The sequence below is a fragment of the Oncorhynchus nerka genome, linkage group LG14 (assembly GCF_034236695.1).
Source record: "Oncorhynchus nerka isolate Pitt River linkage group LG14, Oner_Uvic_2.0, whole genome shotgun sequence".
Classification (NCBI taxonomy): Eukaryota; Metazoa; Chordata; class Actinopteri; order Salmoniformes; family Salmonidae; genus Oncorhynchus; species Oncorhynchus nerka.
The window spans coordinates 5,639,934-5,655,878 of NC_088409.1; the positions used below are offsets into that span (position 1 = coordinate 5,639,934).

The 15,945-nt window shown below is 47.6% G+C and overlaps 1 protein-coding gene across 1 annotated transcript in view; it reads left to right on the top strand.

The window, feature by feature from the left end:
* The window catches only part of LOC115119681 (microtubule cross-linking factor 3), a 19,488-nt gene extending 4,209 nt beyond the window's left edge, over nt 1–15,279 (top strand). Inside the window, exons 3-10 of the mRNA XM_065027288.1 lie at nt 7,668–7,826; nt 9,259–9,327; nt 9,415–9,731; nt 10,371–10,521; nt 12,281–12,442; nt 13,123–13,323; nt 13,430–13,786; nt 14,858–15,279. Of these exons, the coding sequence (XP_064883360.1) occupies nt 7,668–7,826; nt 9,259–9,327; nt 9,415–9,731; nt 10,371–10,521; nt 12,281–12,442; nt 13,123–13,323; nt 13,430–13,786; nt 14,858–14,968 (1,527 nt within the window). The 3' untranslated portion in view covers nt 14,969–15,279. The remainder of the gene's footprint in view (nt 1–7,667; nt 7,827–9,258; nt 9,328–9,414; nt 9,732–10,370; nt 10,522–12,280; nt 12,443–13,122; nt 13,324–13,429; nt 13,787–14,857) is intronic.
* The last annotated feature ends 666 nt before the right edge of the window (nt 15,280–15,945 follow it).

The window sequence follows — 15,945 nt, forward strand, 5'->3', positions numbered from 1 at the left end:
AAGCAAGGATATGCATATTATTGATACCAATTGAAAGGAAACACTTTGAAGTTTGTGGAAATGTGAAATTAATGTCAGAGAATTGAACACATTAGATCTGGTAAAAGATTATACAAAGAAAAATACAACTGTTTTTTAAATATTTTTTTGTACCATCATCTTTGAAATGCAAGAGAAAGGCCATAATGTATTATTCCAGCACAGGCACAATTTAGATTTTGGCCACTAGATGGCAGCAGTGTATGTGCAAAGTTTTACACTGATCCAATGAACCATTGCATTTCAGTGAGGGGCCAAGCCTCGAGACACCCACAACTTGTTTATTCATCAAAACCAAGCCCTTTCGCGCCAAAGCCAGCAAGTGCGCCAATAATTGAGATCGTGAAAATAGCAAAAATATCTCTAACACACCAATGAACCTATAGCGCTACTGCCTGCACTTAGATTACCAATGCGTTAGGTTTGTTAAAATACCTGAAGTTGTCTAGACTCTATATGTCATAGGGTGTGACCTGAAGGTAATGTTGTCTAGACTCTATATCTCATAGGGTAATGTTGTCTAGACTCTATATCTCATAGGGTGTGACCTGAAGGTAATGTTGTCTAGACTCTATATCTCATAGGGTAATGTTGTCTAGACTCTACATCTCATAGGGTAATGTTGTCTAGACTCTATATGTCATAGGGTAATGTTGTCTAGACTCTATATCTCATAGGGTAATGTTGTCTAGACTCTACATCTCATAGGGTAATGTTGTCTAGACTCTACATCTCATAGGGTAATGTTGTCTAGACTCTATATGTCATAGGGTAATGTTGTCTAGACTCTATATCTCATAGGGTAATGTTGTCTAGACTCTATATCTCATAGGGTAATGTTGTCTAGACTCTATCTGCCATAGGGTAATGTTGTCTAGACTCTATCTGTCATAGGGTAATGTTGTCTAGACTCTATATCTCATAGGGTAATGTTGTCTAGACTCTATATGTCATAGGGTAATGTTGTCTAGACTCTATCTGCCATAGGGTAATGTTGTCTAGACTCTATTTGCCATAGGGTAATGTTGTCTAGACTCTATCTGCCATAGGGTAATGTTGTCTAGACTCTATATCTCATAGGGTAATGTTGTCTAGACTCTATCTGTCATAGGGTAATGTTGTCTAGACTCTACATCTCATAGGGTAATGTTGTCTAGACTCTATATCTCATAGGGTAATGTTGTCTAGACTCTATATGTCATAGGGTAATGTTGTCTAGACTCTATATGTCATAGGGTAATGTTGTCTAGACTCTATATGTCATAGGGTAATGTTGTCTAGACTCTATATTTCATAGGGTAATGTTGTCTAGACTCTATATCTCATAGGGTAATGTTGTCTAGACTCTATATGTCATAGGGTAATGTTGTCTATACTCTATATGTCATAGGGTAATGTTGTCTAGACTCTATATCTCATAGGGTAATGTTGTCTAGACTCTATATGTCATAGGGTAATGTTGTCTAGACTCTATCTGTCATAGGGTAATGCTGTCTAGACTCTATATGTCATAGGGTAATGTTGTCTAGACTCTATATGTCATAGGGTAATGTTGTCTAGACTCTATATGTCATAGGGTAATGTTGTCTAGACTCTATATCTCATAGGGTAATGTTGTCTAGACTCTATATGTCATAGGGTAATGTTGTCTAGACTCTATATCTCATAGGGTAATGTTGTCTAGACTCTACATCTCATAGGGTAATGTTGCCTAGACTCTATCTGTCATAGGGTAATGTTGTCTAGACTCTACATCTCATAGGGTAATGTTGTCTAGACTCTATATCTCATAGGGTAATGTTGTCTAGACTCTATATGTCATAGGGTAATGTTGTCTAGACTCTATATGTCATAGGGTAATGTTGTCTAGACTCTATATGTCATAGGGTAATGTTGTCTAGACTCTATATTTCATAGGGTAATGTTGTCTAGACTCTATATCTCATAGGGTAATGTTGTCTAGACTCTATATGTCATAGGGTAATGTTGTCTAGACTCTATATGTCATAGGGTAATGTTGTCTAGACTCTATATCTCATAGGGTAATGTTGTCTAGACTCTATATGTCATAGGGTAATGTTGTCTATACTCTATATGTCATAGGGTAATGTTGTCTAGACTCTATATGTCATAGGGTAATGTTGTCTAGACTCTATATGTCATAGGGTAATGTTGTCTAGACTCTATATGTCATAGGGTAATGTTGTCTAGACTCTATATCTCATAGGGTAATGTTGTCTAGACTCTATATGTCATAGGGTAATGTTGTCTATACTCTATATGTCATAGGGTAATGTTGTCTAGACTCTACATCTCATAGGGTAATGTTGTCTAGACTCTATCTGTCATAGGGTAATGTTGTCTAGACTCTATATCTCATAGGGTAATGTTGTCTAGACTCTATATGTCATAGGGTAATGTTGTCTAGACTCTATATCTCATAGGGTAATGTTGTCTAGACTCTATATCTCATAGGGTAATGTTGTCTAGACTCTACATCTCATAGGGTAATGTTGTCTAGACTCTATATGTCATAGGGTAATGTTGTCTAGACTCTATATGTCATAGGGTAATGTTGTCTAGACTCTACATCTCATAGGGTAATGTTGTCTAGACTCTATATGTCATAGGGTAATGTTGTCTAGACTCTATATGTCATAGGGTAATGTTGTCTAGACTCTATCTGTCATAGGGTAATGCTGTCTAGACTCTATATGTCATAGGGTAATGTTGTCTAGACTCTATATCTCATAGGGTAATGTTGTCAAGACTTAATGTCATCCAATGTTGTCTAGACTCTATTCCTCATAGGGTAATGTTGTCTAGACTCTATATGTCATAGGGCAATGTTGTTAGACTCTATATCTCATAGGGTAATGTTGTCTAGACTCTATATGTCATAGGGTAATGTTGTCTAGACTCTACATCTCATAGGTTGTCTAGACTTTGTCTGCTGTAAACTGTGGACGTGATGAATGCAATTTGATTGGATCCAAATGCCATTCTATTCCCATAAGGCTTGTGTCTATACAGTTACATATGCGTTGCATTCGGAAAGTACAGACCCCTTGAGCTTTTCCACATTTTGTTACGTTACAACCTTATTCTAAAACGGATTAAATAAAAACAAATCCTCATCAATCTACATCACAATACCCCATAATGACATCACAATACCCCATAATGACATCACAATACCCCATAATGACATCACAATACCCCATAATGACATCACAATACCCCATAATGACATCACAATACCCCATAATGACATCACAATACCCCATAATGACATCACAATACCCCACAGTGACATCACAATACCCCATAATGACATCACAATACCCCATAATGACATCACAATACCCCATAATGACATCACAATACCCCATAATGACATCACAATACCCCATAATGACATCACAATACCCCATAATGACATCACAATACCCCATAATGACATCACAATACCTCATAATGCCAAAGCGAAAACAGGTTTTAAGAAATCCTGTCAAATTTATAAAAAATAAAAACAGAAATACCTTATTTACAGAAGTATTCAGACCCTTTCCTGTGAGACTCAAAATTGAGCTCAGGCGCATCCTGTTTCCATTGATTATCCTTGAGATGTTTCTACAACTTGATTGGAGTCCATCTGTGGTAAATTCAATTGATTGGACATGATTTGGAAAGGTACACACCTGTCTATATAAGGTCCCACAGTTGACAAGTGCATGTCAGAGCAAAAACCAAGCTATGAGGTCGAAGGAATTGTCTATATAGCTCCGAGACAAGATTGTGTTGAGACACAGATCTTGGGGAAGGGTACCTAAACATTTCTGCACCATTGAAGGTCTCCAAGAACACAGTGGCCTCCATCATTCTTAAATGGAAGAAATTTAGAGCCACAAAGACTCTTCCTAGAGCTGGCCGCCCGGCCAAACTGAGCAATAGGGGGAGAAGGGCCTTGGTCAGGGAAGTGAACAAGAAACTGATGGTCAGTCTGACAGAGCTCCAGAGTTCCTCTGTGGAGATGGGAGGACCATCACGAAGGACAATCATCTCTTCAGCACTCCACCAATCAGGCCTTTGTGGTAGAGTGGCCAGACGGAAACCACTCATTTACATTTTACATTTACATTTAAGTCATTTAGCAGACGCTCTTATCCAGAGCGACTTACAAATTGGTGCGTTCACCTTAAGACATCCAGTGGAACAGCCACTTTACAATAGTGCATCTAAATCTTTTAAGGGGGTGAGAAGGATTACTTTATCCTATCCTAGGTATTCCTGAAAGAGGTGGGGTTTCAGGTGTCTCCGGAAGGTGGTGATTGACTCCGCTGTCCTGGCGTCGTGAGGGAGTTTGTTCCACCATTGGGGGGCCAGAGCAGCGAACAGTTTTGACTGGGCTGCGCGGGAACTGTACTTCCTCAGTGGTAGGGAGGCGAGCAGGCCAGAGGTGGATGAACGCAGTGCCCTTGTTTGGGTGTAGGGCCTGATCAGAGCCTGGAGGTACTGAGGTGCCGTTCCCCTCACAGCTCCGTAGGCAAGCACCATGGTCTTGTAGCGGATGCGAGCTTCAACTGGAAGCCAGTGGAGAGAGCGGAGGAGCGGGGTGACGTGAGAGAACTTGGGAAGGTTGAACACCAGACGGGCTGCGGCGTTCTGGATGAGTTGTAGGGGTTTAATGGCACAGGCAGGGAGCCCAGCCAACAGCGAGTTGCAGTAATCCAGACGGGAGATGACAAGTGCCTGGATTAGGACCTGCGCTGCTTCCTGTGTGAGGCAGGGTCGTACTCTGCGGATGTTGTAGAGCATGAACCTACAAGAACGGGCCACCGCCTTGATGTTAGTTGAGAACGACAGGGTGTTGTCCAGGATCACGCCAAGGTTCTTAGCGCTCTGGGAGGAGGACACAATGGAGTTGTCAACCGTGATGGCGAGATCATGGAACGGGCAGTCCTTCCCCGGGAGGAAGAGCAGCTCCGTCTTGCCGAGGTTCAGCTTGAGGTGGTGATCCGTCATCCACACTGATATGTCTGCCAGACATGCAGAGATGCGATTCGCCACCTGGTCATCAGAAGGGGGAAAGGATAAGATTAATTGTGTATCGTCTGCATAGCAATGATAGGAGAGACCATGTGAGGTTATGGCAGAGCCATTCAGGCCTTTATGGTAGAGTGGCCAGGTGGAAACCACTCCACCAATCAGGCCTTTGTGGTAGAGTGGCCAGGTGGAAACCACTCCACCAATCAGGCCTTTGTGGTAGAGTGGCCAGGTGGAAACCACTCCACCAATCAGGCCTTTATGGTAGAGTGGCCAGACGGAAACCACTCCACCAATCAGCCCTTTATGGTAGAGTGGCCAGGTGGAAACCACTCCACCAATCAGGCCTTTGTGGTAGTGTGGCCAGACGGAAGCCACTCCTCAGTAAAAGGCACATGACAGCCTGCTTGGAAATTGCCAAAAGGCACCTAAAGACTCTCAGACCATGAGAAAAAAGATTCTCTGGTCTGATGAAACCAAGATTAAACTCTTTGGCCTGAGTGCCAAGTGTCACGTCTGGAGGAAACCTGGCACCATCCCTACGGTGAAGCATGGTGGTGGCAGCATCATGCTGTGGGGATGTTTTTCAGCGGCAGGAACTGGGAAACTAGTCAGGATCGAGGGAAAGATGAACGGAGCAAAGTACAGAGAGATCCTTGATGAAAACCTGCTCCAGAGCTCTCAGGACCACAGACTGGGGAGAAGGTTCACCTTCCAACAGGACAACGTCCCTAAGCACACAGATAAGACAATGCAGGAGTGGCTTCGGGACAAGTCTCTGAATGTCCTTGAGTGGCCCAGCCAGAGCCCGGACTTGAACCCGATTGAAAATCTCTGGAGAGACCTGACAATAGCTGTGCAGCGACGCTCCCCATCCAACCCGATCGGCAGAGAAGAATGGGAGAAACTCCCCAGATACAGGTGTGCCAAGTTTGTAGCGTCATACCCAAGAAGACGCAAGGCTGTAATCGTTGCCAAAGGTGCTTCAACAAAGAACTGAGTAAATGGTCTGAATACTTATGTAAATGTGATATTTCTGGGGGTTTTTAAAACTTGTTTTTGCTTTGTCATTATGGGGTATTGTGATGTCATTATGGGTTATTGTGATGTCATTATGGGGTATTGTGATGTCATTATGGGGTATTGTGATGTCATTATGGGGTATTGTGATGTCATTATGGGGTATTGTGATGTCATTATGGGTTGTTGTGTGTAGATTGGTGAGGGTAAAAAACATTTGAATCCATTTTAGAATAAGGTCGGAATACTTTCAGAATGGACTGTAGACTAATAGACCATGTAGACTAATAGACCATGTAGACTAATAGACCATGTAGACTAATAGACCATGTAGACTAATAGACCATGGCCCATCTCTCTCACTGTCCCTCTCCCCTCCCTGTCTCTCTCCCCCTCCCATTTCCTCTCCCTCTCCCTCCCTGTCTCCCTCTTCCTCCCTGTCTCTCTCCCTCCCCATCTCCCCTCCCTGTCCCCCTCGTTTCCTCTCCCTCTCCCCCTGTCTCCCTCTTCCTCCCTGTCTCTCTCCCCCTCCCTCCCTTTCCTCTCCCTCTCCCTCCCTCCCTGTCTCTCTCCCCCTCCCTCCCATTTCCTTTCTCTCTCCTGTCTCTTCCTTTCTTTCCTTTCTCTCTCCTGTCTGTCCCTCTCCCCTCCCTGTCTCTCTCCCCCTCCCTCCCTGTCCCCCTCCCATTTCCTCTCCCTCTCCCTCCCTGTCTCTCCCTCTTCCTCCCTTTCTCTCTCCCTCCCCATCTCCCTCCCTCCCTGTCTCTCCCTCCCCATCTCCCTCCCTGTCTCCCCCTCCCTGTTTCCGTTTCTCCCTCTCCCCCTGTCTCCCTCTTCCTCCCTGTCTCTCTCCCTCCCCTCTCCCCTTCCCTTTCCCTCTCCCCCTCACTCACTGTCTTTCTCCCTCTCCCTCCCTCCCTCTCCCTCCCTGTCTCTCTCCCCCTCCCTCCCTGTCTCTCCCTCTTCCTCCCTGTCTCTCTCTCCCTCCCTCCCTGACTCGCTCCCCCTCCCTTCCTGTCTCTCCCTCTTCCTCCCTGTCTCTCTGCCTCTCCCTCCCTGTCTCTCTGCCTCTCCCTCCCTGTCTCTCTGCCCCTCCCTCCCTGTCTCTCTCCCCTCCCTCCCTGTCTCTCTGCCCCTCCCTGTCTCTCTCCCCTCCCTCCCTGTCTTTCTCCCTCTCCCCTTCCCTCTCCCTCCCTGTTTCTCTCCCCCTCCCTCCCTGTCTTTCTCCCTCTCCCCTTCCCTCTCCCTCCCTGTTTCTCTCCCCTCCCTCCCTATCTCTCTCCCCCTCCCTCCCTGTCTCGCTCCCCCTCCCTCCCTCCCTGTCTCGCTCCCCTCCCTCCCTCCCTGTCGCTCCCTCTCTGTCTCTCTCCCTCACCCTCCCTGTCTCTCTGCCCCTCCCTCCCTGTCTCGCTCCCCCTCTCCCTCTCCCTCCCTGTCTCTCTCCCTCTCCCTCCCTGTCTCTCTCCCCCTCCCTCCCTGTCTCTCTCCCCCTCCCTCCCTGTCTCTCTCCCTCTCCCTCCCTGTCTCTCTGCCCCTCCCTATCACTCCCCCCCCCCCTCTAGGTAGCGAAGGACGTGTCAGTGCGTCTGCACCATGAGTTGGAGAATGTGGAGGAGAAAAGGACGAAGACGGAGGAGGAGAACGAGAAACTAAGGCAAAAGCTGATAGAGGTGGAGGTGACCAAACAGGCCCTGCAAAACCAACTGGAGAAGGCCAAGGAGGTGATGAGGGGGAGGGAAGGGGTGAGGTGGGGGGGACAGGAGGGTTAGGTGGAGGTGACCAAGCAGGCCCTGCAAAACCAACTGGAGAAGGCCAAGGAGGTGATGAGGGGGAGGGAAGGGGTGAGGTGGGGGGACAGCGAGGTTAGGTGGAGGGGGACAGGGAGGAGGTTGGGTGGTGGGTTAGGTAGGTGGGTTAGGAGGTGGAGGTGACCAAACAGGCCCTGCAAAACCAACTGGAGAAGGCCAAGGAGGTGATGAGGGGGAGGGAAGGGGTGAGGTGGGGGAGACAGGGAGGGTTAGGGGTAGACAGGGGAGGGTTTGGGTGGTGGGTTAGGTGGAGGTGGGTTAGGTGGAGGTGACCAAACAGGCCCTGCAAAACCAGCTGGAGAAGGCCAAGGAGGTGATGAGGGGGAGGGAAGGGGTGAGGTGGGGGGACAGGGAGGGTTAGGGGTAGACAGGGGAGGGTTTGGGTGGTGGGTTAGGTGGAGGTGGGTTAGGTGGAGGTGACCAAACAGGCCCTGCAAAACCAACTGGAGAAGGCCAAGGAGGTGATGAGGGGGAGGGAAGGGGTGAGGTGGGGGGGACAGGGAGGGTTAGGGGTAGACAGGGGAGGGTTTGGGTGGTGGGTTAGGTGGAGGTGGGTTAGGTGGAGGTGACCAAACAGGCCCTGCAAAACCAACTGGAGAAGGCCAAGGAGGTGATGAGGGGGAGGGAAGGGGTGAGGTGGGGAGGACAGGGAGGGTTAGGTGGAGGTGACCAAACAGGCCCTGCAAAACCAACTGGAGAAGGCCAAGGAGGTGATGAGGGGGAGGGAAGGGGTGAGGTGGGGGGACAGCGTGGGTTAGGTGGAGGTGACCAAGCAGGCCCTGCAAAACCAACTGGAGAAGGCCAAGGAGGTGATGAGGGGGAGGGAAGGGGTGAGGTGGGGGGGAAGGGGTTAGGTGGAGGTGGGTTAGGTGGAGGTGACCGAGCAGGCCCTGCAAAACCAACTGGAGAAGGCCAAGGAGGTGATGAGGGGGAGGGAAGGGGTGAGGTGGGGAGGACAGGGAGGGTTTGGGTGGTGGGTTAGGTGGAAGTGACCGAGCAGGCCCTGCACAACCAGCTGGAGAAGGAGGTGATGAGGACACCTGCTGTCAAGGAGGGCAAGGTTCTGCAGTGTCATGTGACCGTCTGTGTTCAAACCCAGGTCTCCTGTGTGCGCCACAACACTGTGTTAGCCTGCCGAGCTAAAGCCTGAAGATGTTATAGCTCAGGGAGTTAACACAGGGTCCTGGTTACTCATCACAAGCTTGTTAGTTAATAAGAGGTTCTGAGAGTCGTGTTTTAATGACCGACAGTAGGTCTGTAAAGCACATTCAGATTCATTCCACCAGTCACGTAACAACAGGTAACAGGTGGGCTGATGGTGTGATGTCATCTTTATTCTCTGCAGCTGTCACTGAAGAGGAGAGGAGGCAGGGATGTTCAGAAGGACAAAAGGATTCCACAGACTCCAATAGAGGTACGGCATCATCGTTATTCGTCAAACTATAACGATGAGAGACAAGACCAAAACATATCTTCTTCTTCATTCTTCTTCTCTCCTCAGGAGGACAACGAAGATCTGAAATGCCAGCTAGCCTTCATCAAGGAGGAAGCCATTTTAATGAGGAAAAAAATGGCTAAAATTGACAAGGAGAAGGACCGGCTGGAACACGAGCTGCAGAAGTACCGCTCTTTCTACGGGGATGTGGACAGCCCTGGGCCCAAGGGAGAGGCTGGAGGACCAGCCACCACCCGAGAGTCAGAGCTGAAACTGAGACTGAGACTGGTGGAGGAGGAAGCCAACATCCTGGGGAGGAAGATCGTAGAGCTGGAGGTGGAGAATAGAGGACTGAAGGCTGAACTGGAGGACATGAGAGACAGGTAGGCCCAATGGACCCCTAAACCCTAAACCCTACGCCCTATAGACTTGATGCACTTGTGGAGATCTGAGAAGATTTGAGAGGTGTCAGCAATATGGTAGTAGCTCCACCCTGCTCTCTGATAGGCTAGATAGAAGTTTCACCATATTGCTTATACCAATCAAATCCTCTCAGATCTCCATATGTCTTTGTAAATAAACAAGATACATTTGATTGATTGATGCATTGATTTATGTATTTATTGATTAATGTATTGATTGATGTATTGAGTGATTGATGCATTGATTTATGTATTTATTGATTAATGTATTTATTGATGTATTGAGTGATTGATGCATTGATTTATTAATGTATTGACTGATTCATGTATTGATTTATGTGTTGATTGATGTATTGATTGATTGATCGATGTGTTGATTGATGTATTGATTGATTGATCGATGTGTTGATTTATGTATTGATTGATTGATCGATGTGTTGATTTATGTATTGATTGATGTATTGATTGATGTATTGATTGATTGATGTGTTGATTGATGCATTGATTTATTTATTGATGTGTTGATTGATGTATTGATTGATGTATTGATTGATGTATTTATTGATGTGTTGATTGACGTGTTGATTGATGCATTGCCAGGGATGAGGTGGCAGGAGGCTCGGCTGAGCATGGCTGCAGCAGGGAGCAGGGAGAGGAACTCAGGGAGCTGAGACAGCAGCTACAGCTGGTGGAGGACGAGGCAGAGCTACTTAGGAGGAACCTACAGGACGCAGAGGAGGACAACAACAAGGTGACTCCCAAATGGCACCCTATTCCCTTTATAGTGCACTACTTACTACTGCAGGATGTAGAGGGAAACAACAGTGTTAGTCCCAAATGGCACCCTATTCCCTATATAGTGCACTACTTACTACTGCAGGATGTAGAGGGAAACAACAGAGTTAGTCCCAAATGGCACCCTATTCCCTATATAGTGCACTACTTACTACTGCAGGATGTAGAGGGAAACAACAGAGTTAGTCCCAAATGGCACCCTATTCCCTATATAGTGCACTACTTACTACTGCAGGATGTAGAGGGAAACAACAGGGTTAGTGCCAAATGGCACCCTATTCCCTATATTGTGCACTACTTTAGACCAGGGACCAAAGGGCTCTGGTTGAAACTAGTGTGCTATATAGGGAATAGGGTGCCATTTGGAAAGCAGCTGTTTACATTCTACGTGTGAGTCATGTAGTAGAGTATTTGTCGTTACTGATCACATTTAGCTCTCTCTCTCAACACCCCCTCGTAGCAACGTATCATCAGGTCAAATGGCCACTCATAAGGTTTACCATGTACCTCCTGGGGGAAGGACACCTGGTCTCATAAGGTTTACCATGTACCTCCTGGGGGAAGGACACCTGGTCTCATAAGGTTTATCATGTATCTCCTAGAGGAAGGACACCTGGTCTCATAAGGTTTACCATGTATCTCTTGGGGGAAGGACACCTGGTCTCATAAGGTTTATCATGTATCTCCTGGGGGAAGGACACCTGGTCTCATAAGGTTTACCATGTACCTCTTGGGGGAAGGACACCTGGTCTCATAAGGTTTATCATGTATCTCCTAGAGGAAGGACACCTGGTCTCATAATGTTTATCATGTATCTCCTGGGGGAAGGACACCTGGTCTCATAAGGTTTACCATGTACCTCCTGGGGGAAGGACACCTGGTCTCATAAGGTTTATCATGTACCTCTTGGGGGAAGGACACCTGGTCTCATAAGGTTTATCATGTATCTCCTGGGGGAAGGACACCTGGTCTCATAAGGTTTACCATGTACCTCTTGGGGGAAGGACACCTGGTCTCATAAGGTTTACCATGTACCTCCTGGGGGAAGGACACCTGGTCTCATAAGGTTTATCATGTACCTCCTGGGGGAAGGACACCTGGTCTCATAAGGTTTATCATGTACCTCCTGGGGGAAGGACACCTGGTCTCATAAGGTTTACCATGTATCTCATAGAGGAAGGACACCTGACCTCATAAGGTTTATCATGTACCTCCTAGACCTAGAGGAAGGACACCTGACCTCATAAGGTTTATCATGTACCTCTTGGGGGAAGGACACCTGACCTCATAAGGTTTATCATGTATCTCCTGGGGGAAGGACACCTGGTCTCATAAGGTTTATTATGTACCTCCTAGAGGAAGGACACCTGGTCTCATAAGGTTTACCATGTACCTCCTAGAGGAAGGACACCTGGTCTCATAAGGTTTACCATGTACCTCCTGGGGGAAGGACACCTGGTCTCATAATGTTTATCATGTATCTCCTAGAGGAAGGACACTGGTCTCATAAGGTTTACCATGTACCTCCTGGGGGAAGGCCTGATTTAAGCTAAGGTAGTTTTACTCAGCGTAGTTGAGGGCAGAACTTGAGTTAAGAAAGGTTGCAGGGGGCTGTGTTCCCATTAGGTCCGCTCTTTTTTTGACAGAAGGTAGTTTTATAATTTAAAGTACATCCTGTTTCATCCCCCCTCCCCACTACTAAATCTGTCTTTTAGGTGACGGGGGAGCTGAACAAGCTGAAGTACAAGGAGGGCTCCAGGCACGGCGCCGGGGGTGGAGGGGGTGGCGCCGCGGCGGCTGCAGACCGGGCCAAGGTGGAGGTCCTGCAGGAGGAACTAAAGGCTGCCAGGCTGCAGATCAACGAGCTGAGTGGCAAGGTGAGGCAGCGTGATGGACTACACTACCCACGATGCTCTGTGGGGGTTTCTAGCGGTCACTTCCATTTTTAATTCCTTCAATTTGGGTAGTTACCTGGAATTCCAATTCCAATTTCCCTCCATGCTTCTCTGTGAGAACACATTGGAAGTGGAATTTCAGTTTACTTTCCTGAATTGATTGACATGAAATGAAGCTGACAGTTGAAGCTAACATAATGCTAATAATCTCTGACACTAACATAATGGTTTCCATCTCTGAAGCTAACATAATGCTATCCCTCTCTGATGCTAACATAATGCTAATTATCTCTGATGCTAACATAATGGTTTCCATCTCTGAAGCTAACATAATGCTATCCTGTCTCTGATGCTAACATAATGCTAATCATCTCTGATGCTAACATAATGCTAATCATCTCTGATGCTAACATAATGCTAATTATCTCTGATGCTAACATAATGCTATAATCATCTCTGATGCTAACATAATGCTAATCATCTCTGATGCTAACATAATGCTAATCATCTCTGATGCTAACATAATGCTAATCATCTCTGATGCTAACATAATGCTAATCATCTCTGATGCTAACATAATGCTATCCTGTCTCTGACGCTAACATAATGCTATCCTGTCTCTGACGCTAACATAATGCTATCCTGTCTCCTTTCCTCTACAGGTGATGCAGATGCAGTATGAGAACCGGGTCCTGCTGTCCAACATGCAGCGCTACGACCTGGCGTCACACCTGGGCATCAGGGCCAGCCCCCGGGAAAGTGACGCAGAGAGTGACGGAGGAGATGACGCCTCCACCTCATCGCGCTTCCCACCCCACCGTAAACGAGAAGGCCCCATCGGAGGGGAGAGCGACTCGGACGAGGTGATACAGCATCGTGCACCACCACAGTTGACCCATAATGCTTTGTGTATTAAATACGGTGAAGCTGACACGCTGAAGCTAAGGTTATCCCCGTCTCCCTATCCAGGTGCGTAACATCCGGTGCCTGACCCCAACCCGCACCCTCTACTCCCCCGAGGGCCGTTTCCTCCCTCGCAGCCTGAAGGACCGGCAGCAGATGGTAGACATCCGTATAGAAGCAGAGCGGCTGGGCCGGACCGTCGACAGGCTGATAGCAGACACCGGCACCATCATGGCTGAGGCCCGGGTCTATATGGTCTCCAACGGGGAGCTTTACGAGGAGGAAGGGAGCACCGTCAGGGAGCACGAGTTGTTGTACAGGATCACCGCTCAGATGAAGGCCTTCAGGAAGGAGCTGCAGGGTTTTATAGACAGACTGGATGTCCCCAAGCCAGAGGACAAAGAAGAGGAGGAACCACTGTCTGTAAGTTGGACAGAGTTAGAAGCACACCAGGGTTTATGTTGGCCGGTAATAGTCGACTTTAGTATTACATCTACTGTAGGACAGGCCTCTATTTGGTCTGAATGTCAGTATTACATCTACTGTAGGACAGGCCTCTATTTGGTCTGAATGTCAGTATTACATCTACTGTAGGACAGGCCTCTATTTGGTCTGAATGTCAGTATTACATCTACTGTAGGACAGGCCTCTATTTGGTCTGAATGTCAGTATTACATCTACTGTAGGACAGGCCTCTATTTGATCTGAATGTCAGTAAAACATCTACTGTAGGACAGGCCTCTATTTGGTCTGAATGTCAGTATTACATCTACTGTAGGACAGGCCTCTATTTGGTCTGAATGTCAGTATTACATCTACTGTAGGACAGGCCTCTATTTGGTCTGAATGTCAGTATTACATCTACTGTAGGACAGACCTCTATTTGGTCTGAATGTCAGTATTACATCTACTGTAGGACAGGACTCTATTTGGTCTGAATGTCAGTATCACATCTACTGTAGGACAGGCCTCTATTTGGTCTGAATGTCAGTATTACATCTACTGTAGGACAGGCCTCTATTTGGTCTGAATGTCAGTATTACATCTACTGTAGGACAGGCCTCTATTTGGTCTGAATGTCAGTATTACATCTACTGTAGGACAGGCCTCTATTTGGTCTGAATGTCAGTATTACATCTACTGTAGGACAGGCCTCTATTTGGTCTGAATGTCAGTATTACATCTACTGTAGGACAGGCCTCTATTTGGTCTGAATGTCAGTATTACATCTACTGTAGGACAGGCCTCTATTTGGTCTCTAACCTGCTTTTAATCTGTTCTCTCTTCCTGTCTTTCTACCATTCTGTTTTCCTGACTCGTCCTCCTTCGCCTCGTCCTGACTCGTCCTGGTCCTGACTCTCGTCCTGACTCGTCCTGGTCCTGACTCGTCCTGGTCCTGACTCGTCCTGGTCCTGACTCGTCCTCCTTCGCCTCGTCCTGACTTGTCCTGGTCCTGACTCGTCCTCCTTCGTCGTCCTTATTAATCCCACCTAGATGTTTCAGCCCATCATTCTGCTCATCCTCATCCTCGTCCTGTTCTCTTCACTCTCCTACACCACCATCTTCAAACTCGTCTTCCTCTTCACTCTCTTCTTCGTCCTGTAACGTCCGTCTCACTTTGACATTTGACACATATTTTTTTTTAGTCATATTTTTTATTTTTTTGTTTTATTTTTTATTTTGGAATATTCCCATCTAAGGTCACAAGTGATACGGGACACTATTCCACGTTTCAGCAGTTACTATTTACAAGCTTTCAACACACACTGGAGGAGACCACACACCTCTGGGGCTGAGACACTGGAGAAGACACCACACACCTCTGGGGCTGAGACACTGGAGAAGACACCACACCTCTGGGGCTGAGACACTGGAGAAGACACCACACCTCTGGGGCTGAGACACTGGAGAAGACACCACACACCTCTGGGGCTGAGACACTGGAGAAGACACCACACCTCTGCGGCTGAGACACTGGAGGAGACCACACACCTCTGGGGCTGAGACACTGGAGAAGACACCACACACCTCTGGGGCTGAGACACTGGAGAAGACACCACACCTCTGGGGCTGAGACACTGGAGAAGACACCACACCTCTGGGGCTGAGACACTGGAGGAGACCACACACCTCTGGGGCTGAGACACTGGAGGAGACCACACACCTCTGGGGCTGAGACACTGGAGAAGACAACACACCTCTGGGGCTGAGACACTGGAGAAGACACCACACCTCTGGGGCTGAGACACTGGAGAAGACCACACACCTCTGGGGCTGAGACACTGGAGGAGACCACACACCTCTGGGGCTGAGACACTGGAGAAGACAACACACCTCTGGGGCTGAGACACTGGAGAAGACACCACACCTCTGGGGCTGAGACACTGGAGAAGACACCACACCTCTGGGGCTGAGACACTGGAGAAGACCACACACCTCTGGGGCTGAGACACTGGAGAAGACAACACACCTCTGGGGCTGAGACACTGGAGAAGACAACACACCTCTGGGGCTGAGACACTGGAGAAGACACCACACCTCTGGGGCTGAGACACTGGAGAAGACAACACACCTCTGGGGCT